The sequence below is a fragment of the Chiloscyllium plagiosum genome, unplaced genomic scaffold (assembly GCF_037043375.1).
Source record: "Chiloscyllium plagiosum isolate Xiang-an unplaced genomic scaffold, Cpla_swu_hap1 HiC_scaffold_12, whole genome shotgun sequence".
Taxonomy (NCBI): Eukaryota; Metazoa; Chordata; class Chondrichthyes; order Orectolobiformes; family Hemiscylliidae; genus Chiloscyllium; species Chiloscyllium plagiosum.
The window spans coordinates 57,751,927-57,773,656 of NW_028270150.1; the positions used below are offsets into that span (position 1 = coordinate 57,751,927).

General features: G+C 39.8%; 1 protein-coding gene across 5 annotated transcripts in view; it reads right to left on the reverse strand.

The window, feature by feature from the left end:
• epha6 (eph receptor A6) overlaps positions 1-21,730 on the reverse strand; it is a 687,522-nt gene that overhangs the window by 534,734 nt on the left and 131,058 nt on the right. For all 5 annotated transcript variants that reach the window (XM_043700795.2, XM_087992858.1, XM_087992855.1 and 2 more), the window contains one exon: positions 5,006-5,669. In XM_043700795.2, the coding sequence (XP_043556730.1) occupies positions 5,006-5,669 (664 nt within the window). The remainder of the gene's footprint in view (positions 1-5,005; positions 5,670-21,730) is intronic.

The window sequence follows — 21,730 nt, forward strand, 5'->3', positions numbered from 1 at the left end:
AAAGAAGTCTAGCTAAAATCATGCAGTGTTTTGGTGAGACCACATCTGCAGGATTTTATGCAGTTTTCATCACTACTTTTACAAATGGATGTGTTAGTATAGGAGGCTCTGCAGCAACAATTCACTAGATTGGCCTCACAAGAGGGCGTTATCTGCTGAAGACAGGCTGAGTAAATTAGGCCCATCTTCTTTGGAGTTTACAACAATAAGGTGATCCCAGTGAGACATACCAGATTGTGAAGGGGCTTTATAGGCTAGACACTGGGAAGTTTTGGAATCATGCTGGAGGGGAAATTTAAGTTTCTAAAATCATGAGTGGCCTGAACAAAGTAGAAAAGAGAAACTTTGTTGATTGGATCAAGAACAAAACAACACTGCTCCTTTTGCCAATAACCTTAATTCACTGACATGAGGAAAAGTATCTTTACATAGCAAGGGGTTAGAATCTGGAATATGATACTTGAGTATGCAATGGGAACATTTAATCATGGTTCTCAAAAAGAGAATTGAATAATTATCTGGAGAAAAGAATGCAGCACTACAGTATAAAGGCAGGAGAGTGTTACTTGGCAAGATGTTTGTGCTGAGACCTAACACATGCATGACTAACTGAATGATTATTTTTCTGCGCTGCTACCATTCTAGGATTCTATTCCACACATTAATGCCTCAGTAATTTCATTAATCATGACCTGAGCATGCAAGAGAATATTTTGACAGTTACTTTGTGTTTGAATTTATAACCTTTTTTTGTTATGATTTGGAGATGCCGGTGTTGGACTGGGGTGGACAAAGTTAAAAATCACACAACACCAGGTTATAGTCCAACAGGTTTAATTGGAAGCACACTAGCTTTCGGAGCGACGCTCCCTCATCAGGTGGCTGTGCCTTGTACAGTATGTTGTTTTGAGAGTACGTTGATTCATCTTAAAAGTAAGCCAAGTATACAAATGGACAAAAGTGAAAATCCATTCTCATATCTACTGAGATAGTAACCTATGAATACACTTTTTTGTGGAAGCCTCATGCTACCAGAGCATGTTTACAGAAAGTATAGTTGATTATTTCAGTTCATAAATCAGAAGCACAGATGGATCTTCTATTACAAAATCAGATAATCTTAGTTACTCTACAGTCAAGGTGGTGAAATAAATATTTAAAGCTCTACCATATTATAAAAATAAAATTCAATACAAATGTGATGACCACAGGTCTGAATCTCAAAGTAGTATGCACAGTTTTAGTATTTAAACATATATTTTAAAAGAGGACTGCTCCAGAGTTTAATTGCATCCGTATAAGTTTTCTGTGCAGGACCAATGTGATGCAACAGCTAAAGGTATCATAGAACTTCAAAACAAACTGGACTGTGACCTCACAACTACAACCATAACAAGGAGCCTGCAATCATGTTCCAAACTGTAGACACATTATGTTATTCCCTTTGAAGAGCACAAAAGAATAGGGTTTAACCTTCAGTTTCAACTCTAAAGGGGTGTAATAGTGGGACTGAATACAATCATGTGCACCATCTTGGGTTCACATGTTAGCGGTGAAGGTCATAGCTGAAGAACATCCCCTAATTAATCCCCTGTTGCAGGAAAAGCAAGACCTTCTCCCTTTGAGATCATTGTCAACCAATCAGAAGAGGAAATTAGGACAAAACTACCACCAACCTACGCAAAATCAAGAAGTTCAAAAGTAAGCTGCACAACTGTCAATGCTACTGCTACAATTTGCTAAGGGCTGTGATGCCAAATTATTTGCTGTTTGTTGGCAATTCAAAAGTAATTTGCAGATGTGTTTAAGTGTTTGCCCTCTTGGACTGACTTTTTATTTCTAATTTGTATGCATGTATTAGTTATTAATTGTTCTTGCATTTAGGAATTCATTACCTCAAACTTCGTTAACTCAAGGCAGACTAGTTAAATTGGCTCCTTTTAAAATAAAAGTTCATTCGGGTCTGGGAAAAAGGTATTTACAAGTGAAAGAATCCTTTTCAAATTAACCTTGTTACACCCAAATTAGGGGAGGTGGGTGTCCAAATAAGGGAAGCCAGTTTATGCCTCTTTAACTGGAGCTTAATGGTTTGGGATATCCTGTCGAACTGCAACGAACTGGGGCACTGTGCCCAGGGCCCAATCACAACAATGTACAAGAGCTGCATTGATTCAGATGTTTGGAGCAAGAACACATGACCATCAAAATATATTGTGGAATGGAATTACCTGCTTTATTGCATGTGCATGCAATATCCTTAATATTTGTGACTCAACCAATGAACAAAGAAAAAAAAAGTGATTCTGTGGGTAATACAAATTTTATTGTGCAGTAACTTGCTTTGCCTTCTAATCTCACCTGCCTGTATGTTGTGTGGTTTTGACTGTCAAAATGTTTTCTTGATGTTTGTAAGATTGTCACATGCTATGCCTGACCAGTGAATGAACATAAGACCATAAGACATAGAAGTGAAAGCAAGACCATTCGGCCCACTGGGTTCACTCTGCCATTTAATCATGGCTGATGGGTATTTCGATTCCACTTACTCGCACTAGAAACTTAGATCCCCCCTCAACCTTCTAAGCTCTAATGAATACAATCCCAGAGTCCTCAGCTGATCATCAAATGTTAGGCCTGACATTCCAGGGATCATCCATGTGAATCTCCGCTAGACACGCTCCGGTGCCAATATGTCCTTCCTGAGGTGTAGGGCCCAAAATTGGACACAGTATTCTAATTGGGGCCTAACTCGAGCTCTAAAAAGTCTCAGAAACAACTCTCTCGAGATAAATGACAACATTATATTTGCTTTCTTAATCACAGATTTAACGTGCAAATCAACCTTTAGGAATCCTGGACTAGTACTCTCAGATCCCTTTGTACTTTGGCTTTATGAATTTTCTCACCGTTTAAAAAAATAGTCCATGCCTGTATTATTTTTTCCAAAGTGCAAGACCTCGCACTTGCTCACATTGAATTTCATCAGCCATTTTCTGGAAAACTCTCCTTTACTGTCTAAATCTTTCTGCAGCCTCCCCACCTTCTCAGTACTATCTGTCTGCCTGTCTAACTTCATATAATCGACGAACTTTGCCAGAATGCCCCCGCGCCTTCATCCAGATCATAATAATATGAAGTGAACAACTGCAGTCCCAACACTGAACCTTGCGGAGCCCCACTTGTCACCAGCTGCCATTCTGAAAAAGAACCTTTTATCCAAATTCATAGCCTTCCATCAGACAGCCAATCCTTAATCCATGTCAGTAGCTCACCTCAAACACCATAGGCCCTTACCTTACTCAGCAGCCTCCAGTGAGGCACCTTATCAAATGCCTTTTGGAAGTCTAGATAGACGACATCCACTGGGTTTTCCCGGTCCAACCTACTTGTTACTTCTTCCAAGAATTCTAACAGGTTTGTCAGGCACGATCGCCCCTTACTAAATCCACGCTGACTTGTTTTAATCTGACCCTGCACTTCCAAGAATTTAGAAATTTATCCTTAACAATGGATTCTAGAATTTTACTTACAACTGAGGTTAGGCTAATTGGTCTATAATTTTCCTTCTTTTGTCTTGATCCTTTCTTGAACAAGGGGGTTACACAACAGCGATTTTCCAATCATCTGGAACTTTCCCCGACTCCAGTGATTTTTGAAAGATCACAGTCAGTGCCTCCACTATTTCCTCAGCCACCTCTCTTGGAACTCTAGGATGTAGCCCATCCGGGCCAGGGGATTTATTGATTTTTAGACCTTTTAGCTTTTCTAGCACTTTCTTTTTGTAATGGCTACCATTCTCAACTCTGCCCCTTTACTCATGTCTTCCACAGTGAATACTGACATAAAGTACTTATTAAGTTCTTCAGTTATTTCTTTATCTCCCAGCACTAGCCTTCCAGCATCAATTTGGATGGCCCAATTTCTACTTTTATGTCTCGTTTGTCTCTTATGTATTGAAGGAAACTTTTATTATCATTTCTAATATTACTGGCTAGCTTACCTTCATATTTGATCCTTTCCTTCCTTATTTCTCTCTTTGTTATCCCCTGTTTGTTTTTGTAGTCTTCCCAATCTTCTGATTTCCCAGTGCTCTTGGCCACTTCATAGACTCTCTTTTTCTTTGATACATTTCCCGAATCCCTTCATCAGCCATGGCTGTCTAACCCCTTCCCTGGATAATCTTTTTTTTCTTTGGGATAAACCTCTGTACTGTGTCCTCAATTACACCCAGAAACCCCTGCCATTGTTGCTCTACTGTCTTCCCCGCTAGGCTCTGCTTCCAGTCGACAGCAGACAGGCAAACCGTTTCCAGGTCTCTCTCAGTGCTTTGAAAACAGGTGTATATGACAAATACAGGAAGGTCACATCCATAACCACAAGTGCCTAAATCACAAAAAGCATCTGGGAAATGCATTTCAACCCTGATCATTCAGGAAATCATTGTGGTAGGCATTCAAGTTGAACATTTTTACTCAGCAGGCTTGAGAAGTTAACTGAATGTTGCATGCAGCAGGCTACAGAAAATTAACCAAAACATTGCTTCTTGTAATGCATTCATCTATTTACTGTTAATTGACAGAAAAATAATAATTAACCTTATGAACAGACAGCATATATTATGATAGCTTGACATTCAGCATCTACAAAAAACATTAAGTAGGTCAGTGACATTAATTAGAACAGTCTTATTTACTAATGAGATTGATAAAGGAAACTAGTTTTCAAATAGCTTCAGTTAAAAGCTTCAGACGCTTTGGAAACTGTGACATGTACACTTTGTGTTTCACTGCAGTGCTGTAGTTCCCTTTAGGGTTGTCCCAAAGTAATGAAACTGGTTGCAAAATCCATGTCAGAACATACGATTAGACTTGGTCTATTTCTATGTAACTATTTGATGCATTGGCCATTCCTTGTTCCCTCTTCCCATACTATTGTCAAAGCTCCTCAAACAGAGGATTTCCTTGCATCATCTCAAAAACTCTTAGAAGGTACTTCATTCACTTACCATGGCAGGCTCCATTCACTTCCTCATAGCCAGTACTGCAGACACATCTTCCCAAAGGAACCAGCCAGTCTCCATCTGCACCACAGTAGAGTTTTGGTGTGTCTTTCTCCTCTGCATTCTTTACACAGGACCCACGGACTTCCACAAGGGATGAAGAATCAACTCTCGGGATTGTGTCAGGAAACATTGCCAAGTTGCGAAAAGTAAATGGGCACTTTTTGTAGTACACACGCACAGAGACAAGAGCAATACAAGCTCCAATATCCTGAAAGGCCAAATAAAATCCCTTTTTGCTTATCGGCCCAACCTCACGGATTTCAGTGTTCAGCTTAAGGATACGATCTCCTAGATCCATCTGAGTAAAACTCTCATCAGCTGCAATTGTATCAATTTTAGTGTACTGATTTTGCTTGAATTTAACACCGTGAGACTCATTCGATTCCATGTAGTATAGATTGAATGTCTCTTTGCAAGTCCCCAGAACCCAGGGAATGCTATTGCAATCCCTCAGGGTAAATTTCAGCTCAACGTACACTTTTTGAGCTGCCTCACGTGAAATCCAGTTAGTCCGCAGCCAGTTGTTTTGATTGGGTTCCATCACATTGCAAACCTGGTAGGTATGAATGGGTCGGTTGCGTTCATCCATTTCTGGGATAGCATCCCACTGCAAAACAAAAAAAGCAAAAGCAAATGAGGAAATTGAGTAACTCTAGATCTAGCTAAATTTGTGGTCCATGATCATAATCTAAGAATATTTACGAATTTGGGAACTGGATAATAAATATTTCATATTGCTAGCATAACAAAAATGATGTAATTCTTTAACTAGGTATGAAAATTGCATGATAATGAAAACAAGCTAGCAACCAGCAAAGACTGGGCAATTAATAAATCCCACTGAAAAATCAAATGCCATGCCTCAAAATGTATGAATATTTCTGTCATACATTTTGTGTCATGCAAAAATTTTGATTCAACACAAGATTTTCAACGGTGTCACTGACTTATAAAATGAGGGCAGTTGACCCAAAAACTGAATACATCTGTAAATGTGATGGTGAACACCATTTAATACTTTGAAGAGAGTCATATTTGCAGCAACCAGTTGCATTAGTCCAATACCTTGAAATACTCAAGTTATAAGTACATTTTTTCACACAGGTACCAGTTGTGTGCGCCTTCTATTAGCTTAATTGTTAATTGATGAAAAGCATAATATGCATAAATCTATCAAACCTGGTTAGGAATTGACATAGAACATGTTAAGTTGAGGCCCTAGGTATATGCCTAAACAGATCCTTGCAAAACAGTATGAGAAACACAATGCTGGAGAAAGCTCAGTAGGGCTTACAGCACCTGTGCAAGGAGAAACAGAATTAATGTTTCAAGTCAGGTATGATATTTCAGATATGAATAACCATAGTAGACTTGAAATAATAACTGTTTCTCTTTCCACAAATGCTGCCAGACTTGAAGTTACTCCCACAATCTGTGTTGCAGATTCCCAAAGTCCACAGTATTTTACTTTAAGCATTTTAAAACTGCCCTGGCAGCAATAGTATCAAGTACTATCTGGTAATTAAATCTTAGGTACATGAAAACAACCTAATCTGAAATAGCCACAGGATTACCATTTCAAATTTATGACATATGTTCCTTTCATATTACAACAAATGAATTTCTTCACAATGGTTTACATCTGTTTAAAATTTGCAACCGATTTAAACATAGTGCTTGATTTAAATGAGTGGGTTAACTGATTTGTGCTCTAGCTATTTGGTTAAATCTTAAATTTGATAAACTTAGGAACCCTACCAAAAACCAATATAGATTTTGCTTAGTCAATACCTGTTGGGAAAAGTAACACCATGTGCATAACCTCAGGCCCCACAGAATAAGTGGATCTCACCTGCCCCAGATCTGCAAGTAACTTGATCCACCATGGCCTTGGTGGGAAAAAAAAACACAGCCATATAATTCCCTAATGCCTAATGGTTGGGATTGTTCAAAAGCTCATTGGCAGGATTTAAGTGGGCCTTGGAGATTAAAATTTCAAACTTTTTTTTTCCTGGAGCAGGGAACAACTATCATGAATGCTCAGTTGATATTCAAAACTGCCCTCAGCTATAACAAGTTCATGTATTTTGTAGATGTTTAAGCTTCCCTGCTATTAGGAGAAATATGGTCCTGTCAGAAGAATTTTTTCCTCCAGTTTAAGTATGTAATCTCACAACTTGTCAGACTTCTCATTAGGTCTGTTCAGAAAATAGAAGAGAATATAATTTTACATGATCGATCGGCTGGTACTAAATATATTACAAAAGTAAGTATCTTGCATTTTACATTCATTTCAACATCTGTCACCTCTTACTCTATTAATTGCCCCACTTCACTCAAATGGAATCCAATATTGTGTAGCCTTCATTTTTTTTCCATCATCATTTTTGTCATGAAAGTTGCCTTTATCCAAATTCATCCTATACTTCATCTTCAGTTCTTTCTAGCCCTTTATTCCTCAGGTAATAAAACCTCAATGTTTTTTTAAGTACCAAGGATAGAGGTAATAAATGCTCTCCAATTACTATCACCAGCATTCACAAAATCCAGAATTTGGCAGCCTCACCATCATCCCTTGGTCCTACAAGCTCCAGTGTGGCTTTCGATATTGTTCAAACCTTTTCCAAAACTTCTCACACTGCTTTGAAAATCTGTCTACAGCCTTATGTCACATCACTTGGTCATGTTGACCATGCCATCCTCCTCTATCACCTCCCCACTGATATCCAGTTGGCTGGGATTGCTCACTCCCATCTGCATTCTGTCCATTGAATTGCAGCAGACAGAAATTAAATTCTCATGCCCCTTTACCACTGGTTTTTGCCGATCAGATCGATCTTTGGCTCACTCTCCTATTTCTCACTCAACCTGCCCTGAAGCGACAGCAACCTAAAGCAGAGTTATAATTCATGCTGATAACACCCAATTATACCTCATCACACTCTTTCAAATGTTCCTCCGTTGTTGCTAAATTATAAAATTGCTCATCTGATATCTGGTACTAGATGAGCAGAAATTCCCTCCAGCTGAATACTAGGAAGACAGAAGTTGTTGTTTTCAGTCCCCACATCAAATTTCATTTCCTGGTTACTCCCATGCCATCCCACTACAAAGCAACAATCTGGGACCAAGCTCACAATCCGGTTGCTGTACGTGGCCCAAGGTGAACTTTTGACCACATTCATATCGTCACCAAGACCGTCTATTTCTATATTACAAACTTGATATTGTTTAAAGTCATAACTAGTAGAATGGTAGACTGTAGTAGTTATTGGAGGACAATGATTTTGGTTCAGGACATCACTGGAGTGGTTCAAGGTAGCAACGTAGACCAATAATGCTTCATCAATATTTTCTCCTCTACCATAAGATCAGAAGTGGGTGTATTCACTCATAACAGGTTTGAGCACTACTCTCAAGTCATCTGGCACTGAAACAGTCTGTCACTGTACACATCCAGACCAAAACAATACCCAGCCACATAAATACAGTGGCTACAGATCAGATGCTGGCAATTCTGAAGTAACTTGCCTCTTGAAAGACTGGCCACCATCTGCAATTAAGACAAGTCAGGAGCATAACAAAACACTCTCCACTTGCCTGGACAACTGCAGCTCCAGCACATTCAAGAAGGTAAACATTACTATATTAAAAAAAACATTCATGGGATATGGACATTGTTGACTAGGTCAGCATTTATTACAGAGGGGTCTATCACATTATTGTGGGGCTGCAGCCATATGTAGTCCTGACCATGTTAAGACAGTAGATTCCTTCCCAAAAGGGCATTGAGGACAAAGCAGGTTTGATCTGCATCCCGACTACCACCTCCAACATTCATTCCCCTCACCCGCACCCCTTTCCACTACTGTTACACAGTGCACTAACTACAAGAGGCATTACAGTAATGTACCAAGGTCCTTTCAGGTGGTAGAGTTATCTGGTTGGATGATGTTGAAATACAGGGTTGGCAGATGCAAGGGAATATACCCACCCATAAGTACTCCCTCAACCCACACACTGTCCCAACTTGGAAATTAAATGCTGTTGCTTCAGTGGTCACAAAATAGCCTGGATATTTTTCCAAGCAACACAGTGAAATCTCCAGCCATGGCCACAGTGCTGAAAAAGGCAGCAAAAAAGCAATGGCAAAGAAACCCAAGATCCACAAAGTTGAATGTCTGCAGGCAAAGGCCAAGGCAAAATGAGCGAGGACCAAGAAAGCAGCAGCCTAAGATAATAAATACAAGGAGTGCCACTAATTAAAAAACCTGAATGAAAAGCCAACTCAGAACCACCACATCTCTCAGAACAGAGCTGAACTCGCAATGAAATGAACTCTGTTCTGTGGCCCAGTTCATTCTCAGCACTTAATTCATTCATGTCGTGAGGTCAAAGCCCTGAAACTTCCTCTCCAAATGGCACTGCAGATCTACTTCCAAAAAACCGACTGGAGTAGTTCAAGACGGTGGTTTACTACCACCTTCTCAAGGGAAACTAGGGATGGAGAATAAATACTGGCCCCACCAGTAATTACTACATCATGTAGCTGAATTTAAAAATGTTAAATACTGTTTGAATTTAACATTTGTTAAATTCTGTTTTTTGAAGGACTACCGCTTGGAGGCAACTCAAAAAAGCATGAAGTGATGCCACATCACTGCCAAAGCAGCACATAACTGCCTTCAACCAGAAGATAAGATTTTTGAAACAGCCTTCAGGTATTCACCAGAACTGCAACAGTCATCTGCCAGAGCCTGGGCCTGGCTGAGCCCTCTGTGCTGTCAGCATGCTGCTTTAACGCTACCCCCACATTCCAATGGAGTCTAATTTCAGTCCACAGATACCTCCTCATTCTTGCCAAACACAAGGAGCTGCCCAGTTACATTACTCCATGACTGGCTGTACTATCACAACCTTTGCCCTGCTCCTGGACTTTCAGTCCCATGGTCCCCTGGACATTCTTTAGAAGGACTTCTACACAAGCATGTAGCCTGAGATTTTATCTTAGAAGGAATATAGTGATGTCACTTACATATGCATCAGTTTATTTTGGCCTTGGGTTATCAATGGGCCTATCGACACATGCAGGTGGCCATTTTGATGGCCGACTTTGCCTTCATGCCAGCTACTGTTTACAAAATCCTCACATTTGCTATTAGATTCAGTGTGAAATGGTAACACTGACAAGCAAACAAGCATTACAACTTCAATCTCAACATTGAAGATTCCTTCAAACAATCAAAAAACTATATTTGGAGGCTCTGGAAGCACACATGTATATGGCAATGATGATGACGTTAATGAGGACGTTTCTTGTCATAGAATGCATTGTGTTTTAGAATATAAGAATAGTACTGGCTATTCATTATAACAGGATCATGTTTAAAAGTTCCAGCTTAGTAGAAACTCACCTTTAAAGATTGCTTTGTAAAGGTCTGTATGGAGAGTTAGGTCTTGGTTCTATGGTGCTGGAAGGTTTAGGAGTTTGTTTCTATCCTGTGAAAATACAGCCAGTGGCAACTTTTTGACAAGCAGCTGTCATTCCAACATTTGCCAGTGACATAAAATGAACTCAGTTTGAGTGCACAGTAATTATGCCACCTAGCCATGACATTAACAAGAAATGCAACCTTAAACAACTGAGTTTGTCCTGATTATAGCATATTTGTTGCTGTTAGACTCATTTAGGTTTTAACTATATCTAATTTTGAATTTTTTTTTAAAGGTACTCTGGCTGGTCTCCCACATTCTATCTCCATAAACTTATCAAAGCTGACTTCCCATCTTATAAATTCCATCAAGTCACATTCAAACATCATCCCTGTTTATCAAATAGAGGGTAATTTTAAATTGCTAATTTTTGCGTTTAAATTCTCCAAAGCCTCATTATCTCCTTGAACCCCACAATTTTTGATTACTTACAATCATTTATTTCTGGTCTCTGGAGCATTTCTGTTTCAATTACTCTACTATCGATGCTCAAGAAGAAAGTAAGGACTACAGATGCTGGAGATCAGAATCGAGAATGTGGTGCTGGAAAGATACAGCAAGGAGCAGAAGAATCGATGTTTCGGGCATAAGCCCTTCTTCAGGAAGATGAAGAGCTTATGCCCAAAACGTTGAATCTCCTGATCCTTGGATGCTACCTGACCGCTGTGCTTTCTCAGCGCCACACTTCGGATTTTGATAAGATTGTGGCAACTTTAATTTCACCACCACCAACAATACATAAGCCAGGAGCATGATGGAATTCTCCTCACTTGCCTGGATGAGTGTAGCTTCAACAAAACTCACCAAACCTGACATCATCCAGGAAAAATCAACCTGCGCAATTGACAACACATCCACAAACATCCACTCCCCCCCATCACCGATGCTCAGTGGCAGCAGTGTGCAGTATCTGCAAGATGCACTTCAGACATTCATGAAGTCTCGTCAGACAACACCTTTCAAACCCACTTCCACTACTACTGCTAAAGGCAGCAGGTACATGTTGACACCACGACCTGCAAGTTCCTCTTCAAGCCACTCACCATCCTGACTTGGAAATATATCGCCGTTGCTTACTGTTACTGGGTCAAAATCCTGGAACTCCCTCCCTAATGGCATTGTGGAACTTCTTATGGCACACAAACTGCAGTGGCTCAAGACAGCATTTTACTGCCACTTTCTCAAGGGCAATAAGAACAGGCAATAAGTGTTGGCTCAGTCAGCAATACACACATCCCATGAGTGAATTAAAAAGAGCTCTTGCTCTAGTCATCTATCATACATTATCACCCAATCCTCCAATTTCATACTAATGCCTGTTTACTTTCTATCAACACCAGTTGAGTCATATATGGCCTAAAATGTTCCCAAACAAAAATCACCACTTTGCTTCAGGAAAAATTCAAAATTGATGCTTTTAAAAATGCTTTTTCTTTTCATATCGGGATTGGAAAAAAGGTCAGCTTGGAATGTTGAGGTAAGCAAACCTAGAAATTGCAGGGTTACTGGTCATAGTCTACCCTGGACTCACAGTAGAGGGTGGGGTTGGGGTAGGTGTCCAGTCCACTTGGAGAATTGCAAACATCGTAACCATTTTTATGAAAGGTAGCAAGGACAATTGCAGTAATCACAGAGCATGCATTTGATTTTAGTGGTAGGGAAGTTACTAGAAACAATTTTTCAAGATAGAATTAGTAGTCACATGAAAAAAGGAGGGTTGATTCAGAAGAGTCAGCATGGATTTTCCAAGGGGGGATTAGTGTTTCACTAAGTTGCTGAAGCTTTTTGAAGAGGTAACAAAAGCTCGATGAGAATAACACTGTTGATGTAATTTACATGGCTTTCCAAAAGGCACCTGATTATAGTGTCTCATACAGACTTGAGGAAAGTTAAAGGTCATGATATAAAAGGAGCAGTGGCAATGTGGATTCAAAATTGGACGAGGGATAGGAAACAAAGAGTAATGGTCAATGGATCTTTTTCAGGCTGGAGGAAGGTTTGTAATGGAGTTCACCAGAGGTTAGAACGGAAATTCTTACTTTTCCTGATATATATTAATGACCTGAATCTTGGTACGCAGGGGACAATTTCAAAGTTTGCAGTGGATACGATACTTGAAAGATTATAATCAAAACAGAAGCTGCTGGAAAAGCTCTGGTCTGACCCAAAGGATCAGAGGAACAGTCACCAAACCTGAAACATTAACTCTCATTTCTCTTCATAGATGCTGGCAGACATGCTGAGCGTTTTTGTTTCTGATTTACAGCCTCCGCAGTTCTTTCAGTTTTTATTTGGAAGGTTATAAGCTGTGAGGAGGAGTGTGGAACTTCATTTGGACAGTCTAGTTGGAGGAGCAGGCAGATAGGTGGTAAACAAGGTTCAATGCAGTGAGGTTGAGGTGACGCACTTTTGTGGGAAGAACATTGAAATATAGCATAAAATGGTGGTATAATTCTAAAAGGGGTGTCAGACTGAGGGACCCGGATGTATATGTGCACAGATCATTGAAGGTGACAGGTAGGAGCATAGAGTACTATCAGGGAAGAAATGTTGAATTTGTACAGGATACTTATGATCTCAGCTGGAATATTGTGTACAGTTCTGGCATCATATAATAGGAAAGACTGAATTGTTTGCAGACGCGATTTACAAGAATGGCTCTAGGAATGAGAAACATCAGTTGTGAGGATGTTGCGGCTGTTCATCTTGGGCAGAAGGCGGTGAGGGGAGATTTGATAGAAGATTTTAAAATCATGTGTAGGCTTATTGAGTAGATAAGGAGAGATGATTTGAGCTTGTAAGCAGAAAACAATGAGAAGATAGATTTATAATGATGTGCAGAAGTAAGGGTGAGAGGAGGAAAACCTCACAGCCAACAGTTAGGGTATGGAATCCACCACCCTAAGTGTGGTGGCAGTAGGTTTACTTAGGCACTCAACCATGTATGGGATGATTGAGGAGAAATATTTTGTAAGGATATGGAGACAATGCAGGAGATTGGAACTAGGTAATGATGTAGTATTTGAATTTCAATTAAAAAAAATTGAGTTAAGAGTCTAATGATGACCATGAATTCATTGTTGATTTTTGGAAAAATCCAACTTGTTCATTAAAGTCCTTCAGGAAAACCACTATCCTTACCTACTTTGGCCTACATTTGACTTCAGACCCACAGCAACATGGTTGACTCTTAATTGCCCTCTGATGAGCAATAATGCTGGTCTAGCCAGCAAACCCTCATCCCATCAATGAATTAAATCAATGGTTTATTAGCTGTCTATTAAGTAAAGTTTGAAGTTTTATTTGCTGCAATTTTGTCAAACAATTCTTTTTATCAGTCACTGGGAAATTAATGACTTAAGTTGTTGTCTCTACAAGGATTGTAATGACTTGCAACCACCTTTTTGTTGAGAAATAGCAATTCCTCTGGCATTGCTGTATCATCAAACTGCTTCTCTAATATTCAGTGCCAGATGAGAAATTTCCACCAATTAAAAATTGGGAAGAATGAAACTATCTTGCAGTCATTGCCACAAAAACCTGACTAGCAGCTGATCCAACCCTCTCCCGGGCAACTGCCTACACCCTTGACAGTGAGACAAACATAATCCATGCCTGCCCTGATAGTATGAATTGCCATGATTATTCCAGAGCAAGACCTTGGCAGACTTTTTAAACCAAGTGTTTCTCTACCATATGCTCAATGAAAGTCTATAATAACTGCATCCAAGATTCAGGGTGGCTGTTTGAAACCATCACAACACCATGATTTGGCCAAGTGTTTATCAAGTGAGATTCATGGCAGCCAACCACCAAAGTAAACATCAACTTTTCTCATGCAATTTTCAGCAGATTAGATATGTGACCTATTTGTTCAGCCCCTATTTCCTGAAATCACATGACAAAGGATACCAAGTGTTTGCTGCTGCAGCCAGGACTTTAAACATTCATGTCAAAGGTGTCATAGTTAAACCTGAGCTGCATATCACTTCAGACACTGCACCCCCCCCCCCAAACTATCATATTCACACTGCAGCACTCCATACTTATTCCAAAAGGTACTGGCCTAGAAAAATAAGCTAGTTCCTTGTTTTGTGAACAGTGGCCTTGGGGTATGGGCAGATCCAGTGGAGAAGAGGGCCATCCTTTTCCTGCTGACCAGTAAAGGAGGCCGCACCACCAGACTTGGTCATTCAGGACTAGGACAATGGGCAGTGTCAATGAAATATCCAAGGTGAAAGGGAATGCGCAGTATTGCAGGAAGAAAGTGAATGGTTATGCATTCCGCAAGAGTAAGCATCACCAACTTCTCCCTGGTGCCTCATCTTCACAGGACCACCATTCCCTCTTCACTGCCACTGCACACATCTCTCACCAACACTTGGATCACAACTGTCAAGGTTGCATACATCACATCCATGGCGGCTCTCACCCACCTCACATTCCTAATTTCTCTCAGACATCCATTTGATTGATGTACATGCAATTGATTGCCATGTAAGCAGCTGCCATAGGCTGTGAGATACTGATGTAATATTATACTGTCCAATATGCCCACCACCTTGATTGTACAGTATTCTTAAACATATCAAGATCTTTGCCTCTTGCTGTATTACAAAGCAATGCATGCCACAGAAGTTGACAGCTTCCAAGCATGACACGAGTCACACAAGAAAGGAAGCTGAGAGCAGTTAGATGCACCCGATGTAGATGCATGAAATGCAGGCTGCCATTTCAGCAGAAACGTGTATCTCCTTAGTGTCGCTGTACTCTGACCAAAGGACTGAAGTGGTGCAAGAGTCAGTCTGAAAGCAACCATGTGGCAGTAAAGTTGATAGTTTGGTAGTGTCTGCTTGAGAAAACAGAGGAGGATGGCGTTCATGAAGCGTGCAGGGAAATGGTAGTGAGGATAAATTAGCCTGAGGATCTGGGAAGAGCAGGCAGGGAGGAGCTGCCATCAGGTAACAGTCCTGACTTCCACATTGGCAATCGCTGTTTAAAGAGGGGGGAATTGAGAGCTGCGTAGAAATTAAGGAGTTTAGTTAATAATGACATGCAAAAGCATGGAAATAAGGTCGTTGCTGATGCTCATTAGAAATATTCAAACCTCACTATTTAAACCCCAGAGGTAAAACAAAAATCAAATGTTTTGTCAGTGAAAAACACATTTGACAATTTTCGCCACATTTGCTGACATTGCTCAAGGTAGTGGCAAATTCTGTCACAGTTGTGGTTTGCTATTCAACATTCACTTCCACATAGAATTATAGAATCCCTACAGCGCAGACAGAAGTCATTCAACCCATTAAATCTGCACCAACATAATGAAGAGCATCCTCCCCAGATCCACCCCATCCTGTAACCCTTCATTTACCATGGCTAACATATCAAGATGTCTGCCTCCAAATAAATCTATAGGATTATAATCTGGTGTTGAGATTGAGAAACCAGAGGAGGATGGTGTTCATGAAATGTGCAGGGAAATGGTGGCGAGGATAAATTAGCCCGAGGATCTGGGAAGAGCAGGCGGGGAGGAGCTGCCACCAGGTAACAGTTCTGACTTCCACATTGGCAATCGCTGTTTAAAGAGGGGGGAATTGGGAGCTGCGTAGAAATGAAGGAGTTTAGCTAATAATGAGATGCAAAAGCATGGAAATAAGGTAGCCTAGCCTGCACATCCCTGAACACTACAGGGCAATTCAGCATGGTTAATGCACCAAACTTGTACCTCTTTACATAGTGGCAGGAAACCAGAGCACCTGGAGGAAACATATGCAGACATGGGGAGAATGTCTGTGTGGAGTTTACACAGTCACCCAAGGCTGGAAATCAAACCCAGGTCCTCAGCACTATAAGGCAGCACTGCTAAGCAATACACAGAATGCAATAAATTGAAATAGACTGCTTCTCAAGTTTTATGATTTGGAGATGCTGGTGTTGGATTGGGGTGTACAAAGTTAAAATTTAAAACTAGCTTTCAGAGTGCTTCCAACCTGTTGTTGAGAGATTTTTAACTCTAAAGTTTTATGCATCATAAAATGCCTTTTAATATTTCCACATTTAATATCATATCTTATTGATGAAGTTTTCGAAATGCTTTGCTGCTACAGTTGCTACATTTTAGTTCCCTTAAAAAAACCCATTTAAAAACAAAATTTAAAAACAAAATTTAAAAAAATTGAAACAAAAATAGCAAAACGAAACTATTTAAAAACAAATCACTAAGTTATTTGCTTTAATTTATAATTCCCTTTGAATTGAGACTTCAGTATTTTTTAACACAAAGTTTAACTGTGATACAAAGGCCGGAATATACTAAGATTAAACTGCAAGCATCTCAATGTAAAAATGGTTTATGCTTCAAATTCAGAGGTAATAATATGGTTTGATTTCTAGTCAGCCTTTAATTAGAAAGCACAATGATAGGATAGAAGGAGAATCTTAGTTTCAAGTAAAAGCTGGAAAAATTATTTTCTTTGGAACAGGTGGCTGAGAAGATATTTGATTGAGGAATATGAAATTCAGTAAAATACAGACAGAGTGAAGAATAAGGAACACTTTCTATTTCCAGTAGGAATAATTGGCGAAAGGACTAGATGGGAATTGAATGTTTTTTCCTATCCACGATGTGATAGTAGCAGACCCAAAGTGCACTTTAGAAAGTATTCAGATATATACTTAAAATGCTATCATCTCAAAAGATTGGGACTAAGCTCTGAAGGCCTAGGTTTTCACTTGTGAGATAGCCTGAGTTCTGAACTTGTCTATCGTCTTGGGAAGAAATAATACGAAAGCACATTTTCATTCGGGGTGTGGAGGGTGGTGCAGGAGATGGATAAGAAATTGTGGAGTGGATGGCAGGTGTACAATGGAAACTCACTCACTACCGCAGACAGAGATCAGACGTGACCACCAGGGCTGCTGAGTGTCAAGGGGGCTGTCAAAATGGCAATCTCAGTTTTCTGATTTTGCCCCATTTATGGCGTTAACATGTCCCCACTTCACATGCCTCCATGTGCTCATGGTCACCTATTCTACTCTCTATGCTAACTTAGAGTGAACTTCTGCCTTCTGCTGTCAACTCTGCCCTTACACCCTCTATGTCAACTCATCCAGTATCCATAATGAGCAGATCTCAGGAGCCAGGCTGATATGAAACAAAGATCTAAGCACGTATTATAGTATTCATTAAGAAAAAAAAACACACACCCATTCATGGAAACTCATTCAAAATTTTAAAATCTGTCAAGTACTTAATCCCTTCTAAACTGAAGAAAGTAATCATAAAAGCTAGCTTGTTAAATAATCACGAGGTGGAAATCAAACTGTGGACATCCAACTGGAATACTGGGATAATTTTAGATTGTATAAAGAAGCCAACAGTTCAAAATGATATAACAACAGTCCTTGAGATAACAACAAACAGCTAATGCAACTACTAAAACAGATTTTTTCCAACTCTGACTGCCATTTGTTTGAAGGATTGGAAACTTGTGTAGAAGCATCAAGCTGTGAAGTTATATACTTCATCACCCTTTAGAAGCATGTACATATCCTAAGACTCCCAAATGATGGGGCAAGTATTACAGCGGAACTTGAGCCTTTTTGAACTCTGAAGTTCAAGGTTCAGGTGAGAAAAGCCCCACTCCTTTACCCCAGCAGGAAAAACTGCGATTAGCAAAAGAGGTGGAACTTCTGGATTCAAGTCTCATCTGCCTTTTAAAGGTCCCAGAAATCTCCAAGACAATGAAAATCCAGACCCATAATTGAGCGTGGACAGGTTCAATCTTGGCTGGCACAACGTAATGGGCTGAATGAACTCCTTGATGCTGCAGATGTTCCCTGTTTCGAGAATAAGAAAAGTAACATTGAATCCTTTTTTGATTTCCCGACATTATTCACAGCCAAAATTAATCTACTCTTAAATATTTTAAAATAGTTAAAAGCACTGATTACTACTATTATGAACCTTATTAGCTATCTGTCCAGATGTCTCAATATCTTTGCTTCACTGCCACATTCCCCATAGATTAATTTTTTTCTGTCGTGAACTGAATGTATTAATCCAACAACCACACAAGGTAACATAACAGAAGATATATATAAAAAAAGTAGAAAAATCTCAAGATGTGACAATTTCAAAAAGTGATTCAAGCTTAATAAAAAATTCATTCATATGGAAAGGCAAATTATGATTCAAAGTCTTTAACATGTAATATCTACTGTTCATTGGATTAGAGCCTGTGTTTACTAACCTACAATTCGGATTTATACAGGTGTCATGGTGCAGAAGGCAGCCATTCGCCCCACTGTGCTCACAGCAGCTTTTCAATGTACATCATTACCTTATGATGTTCTGCATGCGCTCCATACCACTGGATACAATAGTTATATAGATCATCCAATGCCTCAACTGAACCTGCTTCCACCACTTCTTTGGACAGTGCATTCCATACCCTAACTACTTACTGCGCGTGGGAAAAGGTAAGTCCCTCATCACTCTTGCTTCTTTTGCATATCATCTTAAATCTATGTCTTCATATTTTTGTTACTTTTATGAGTGAGGACAGTTCCTCCTGGCCTATTCTATCTAGCCCACTCATGATTTTGGAAAATGTCCATCAAATTTCCTCTCACCATTCTTTCCAGGAGAAAGATTCCAAATTCCAATATATCCTCATCGCGGAAGTATTGCCCATATTGCATACAGTACCCTAGCTGTGGTCTAGTAAGTGACATGAGTTCTTCCTCACCTCCTGGTTCTTGTACTTTATGCCCCTAATAATGAAGCTGAGAACACAATGTTTTATTAGCTGCTCTGATCACCTGTCCTGCCATCTTCAATGACTTGTGGACATATACATTCAGGTCCTTCTGCTCTGCACTCCCCTAAGAAGAGTACCCCTTACTTTCCCTGGTCTTCTAATGCTTTTCCTCCCAAATCCTACAATCACTCCACCAACTTGTCAATGCCCTTTTGGAATTCCATACCATCCTCCTCTCGGTTTACAATTCTTCCAAGTTTAGTGTTGTCTGCAAATTTTGAAACTGCACCCTGTACACCAAGATCCAGATCAAAACTACATACAAGGAAAAACAAGGGTCCCAAAACTGACACCTAGGAAACTCAACTACAAACCGTCCTCCATCCAGAAAACTGCCCATTGACATTAATCTGATTCCTATTACTGTTATTTTTGTATCTAGATTGCCACTATCTCTCTTGTATCATGATCTAGAAATCCATATATACCATCACAGGTACCCTCACTGAATCTTTGTCATCGCTTCAAAACACTTGAGCATGTTAAACATTTAGAAATTCACACCAACTCATCCTATTGGCCCACATTTTTCATGTGATACCAATTCTATCTTGAATAATTGTTTCTAGAAGCTTCCCCAAAGTTAAGCTGACTGGTCAGTAATTGCTGGAACTATCCTTATTTCCTCTCGAACAAGGCTGGAATAATGCTCCAGTCTTCTGCCACTTCCCTAAAGTCCAGGGAAAACTGAAAGGTTACTAACATTTCTACCCTCAGTTCTCTCAATTGTGCAGTTACAGTTTTTCCAACCAATTTCTTATTTTAGTCAACCCTGTCTAGCTTTGTTCTTTGTCAGAACTGTTCTAATAAAGCTCCAGAGTTCTGACCAAGTTTGGAGGAAGAGTCACTGAACTCAAAAAGTTAACTGTTTCTCCTTCCACAGATGCTGCCAGACCTACCGAGTTTCTCCAGCATTTTGTTTTTGTAACAGACAACATTTAACAAGAACTGTTTATTATAAATAAGTACTTTCTAACCTAAGTAAGGAACTATGAATTATCAAACATATAGCTATACTAGTTAATCACAACTAGTTAGAACACATATAGACAGAAACAAAAGACAAATTGATTGTAGCATGATGGAGGGGTGGGAGGTTGGACATAACCCAGGAAACCCATTGAAATGATCCCTTTTGGCTTGACTGGACTTCATCCTTCAAGCTTTTATCTCTAGGTTCCTTCAGTTTCTCACAGGACAATCGATACACTAACTGCAAAGTCTTTATGGTTCAAGAAAAGAGCTTACAGCAAGTCATGGGAGAAAATAACTGGCTGTGTGTATATACACATACACACACAAACACCCACCTACCCACCCCTACCATTAACCCTTCCAGTGAATCAGAGTTGTTGATAAGCGGATGATTGCTGAAATCCATGACTGAACACAATAGCATAAACCAATCATATTTTATTGAAATTTATCATGCTTAATTTTCTTGGTTATTGCATGGCAGTCAACACCATCCATGTCTCCTCAGTTACAGAAACATTCTATGTGCAAGTGCCGCAAAACCTGGACTACATTCAGGCTTAGGCTGACAAGTGGCAAAGTAACATTTGGGCCACAGAATTGCCAGGCAATGACCACCTCCAACAAGAAAGAATCTAAACATCTTCCCTTGCCATTCAGTGACCTCACCATCACTGAATCCCCTCTATCAGCCTCCTTGGTCTTACCATTAACCAGAAATTAAACTATCCATTTAAATACTGTGGCTGCAAGATCAGGTCAGAGGCTAGGAATCCTGTACTGAGTAACTCTGCTCCTGCTCATCATAGACAAGGTACAAGTTAGGAGTAGAACTGAATACCCCCATTTGTCTGGATGAAAGGAGCTCGAACAACATTAAAGAAGCTTGCCAACACCCAAGACAAGACAGCCTGCTTTATCAATACATCAATCACGTTAAATATTCATTCTATTGACCAGAAATGCAGTGTGAATAATGGGCCATCGGTGCCAGGGCTGGTGCACAGCAGGTCATTGGTCCTGGTGTAAGCTTAATAACGGAAACTTATAGTGGGAAATTGTGGTACCCAGAAGTTACCCTCCAATACCTGCCCAACTTTTTATAAATAGCAAAGAGATGGTGTTATCCTGGACTGCTTTGCTTATTCCACGCTTATAATTTGGTATGTCCTTCTGCTCAAATTTAGACTTTAACCAATCACCCAGATCAGATGTGGACGAACTCAATGTTACTGAGCAGTCCTGATATAATCAGTCCATATATGGACTTACCTGAAGATCAGACCCCCCCATTCTCCACATCTCATGAGGAGGCAGAGCAGTCATATGTAGATAATAGGCAGGTTAAATGCAAAATTAGGCCCCAATCATTTAC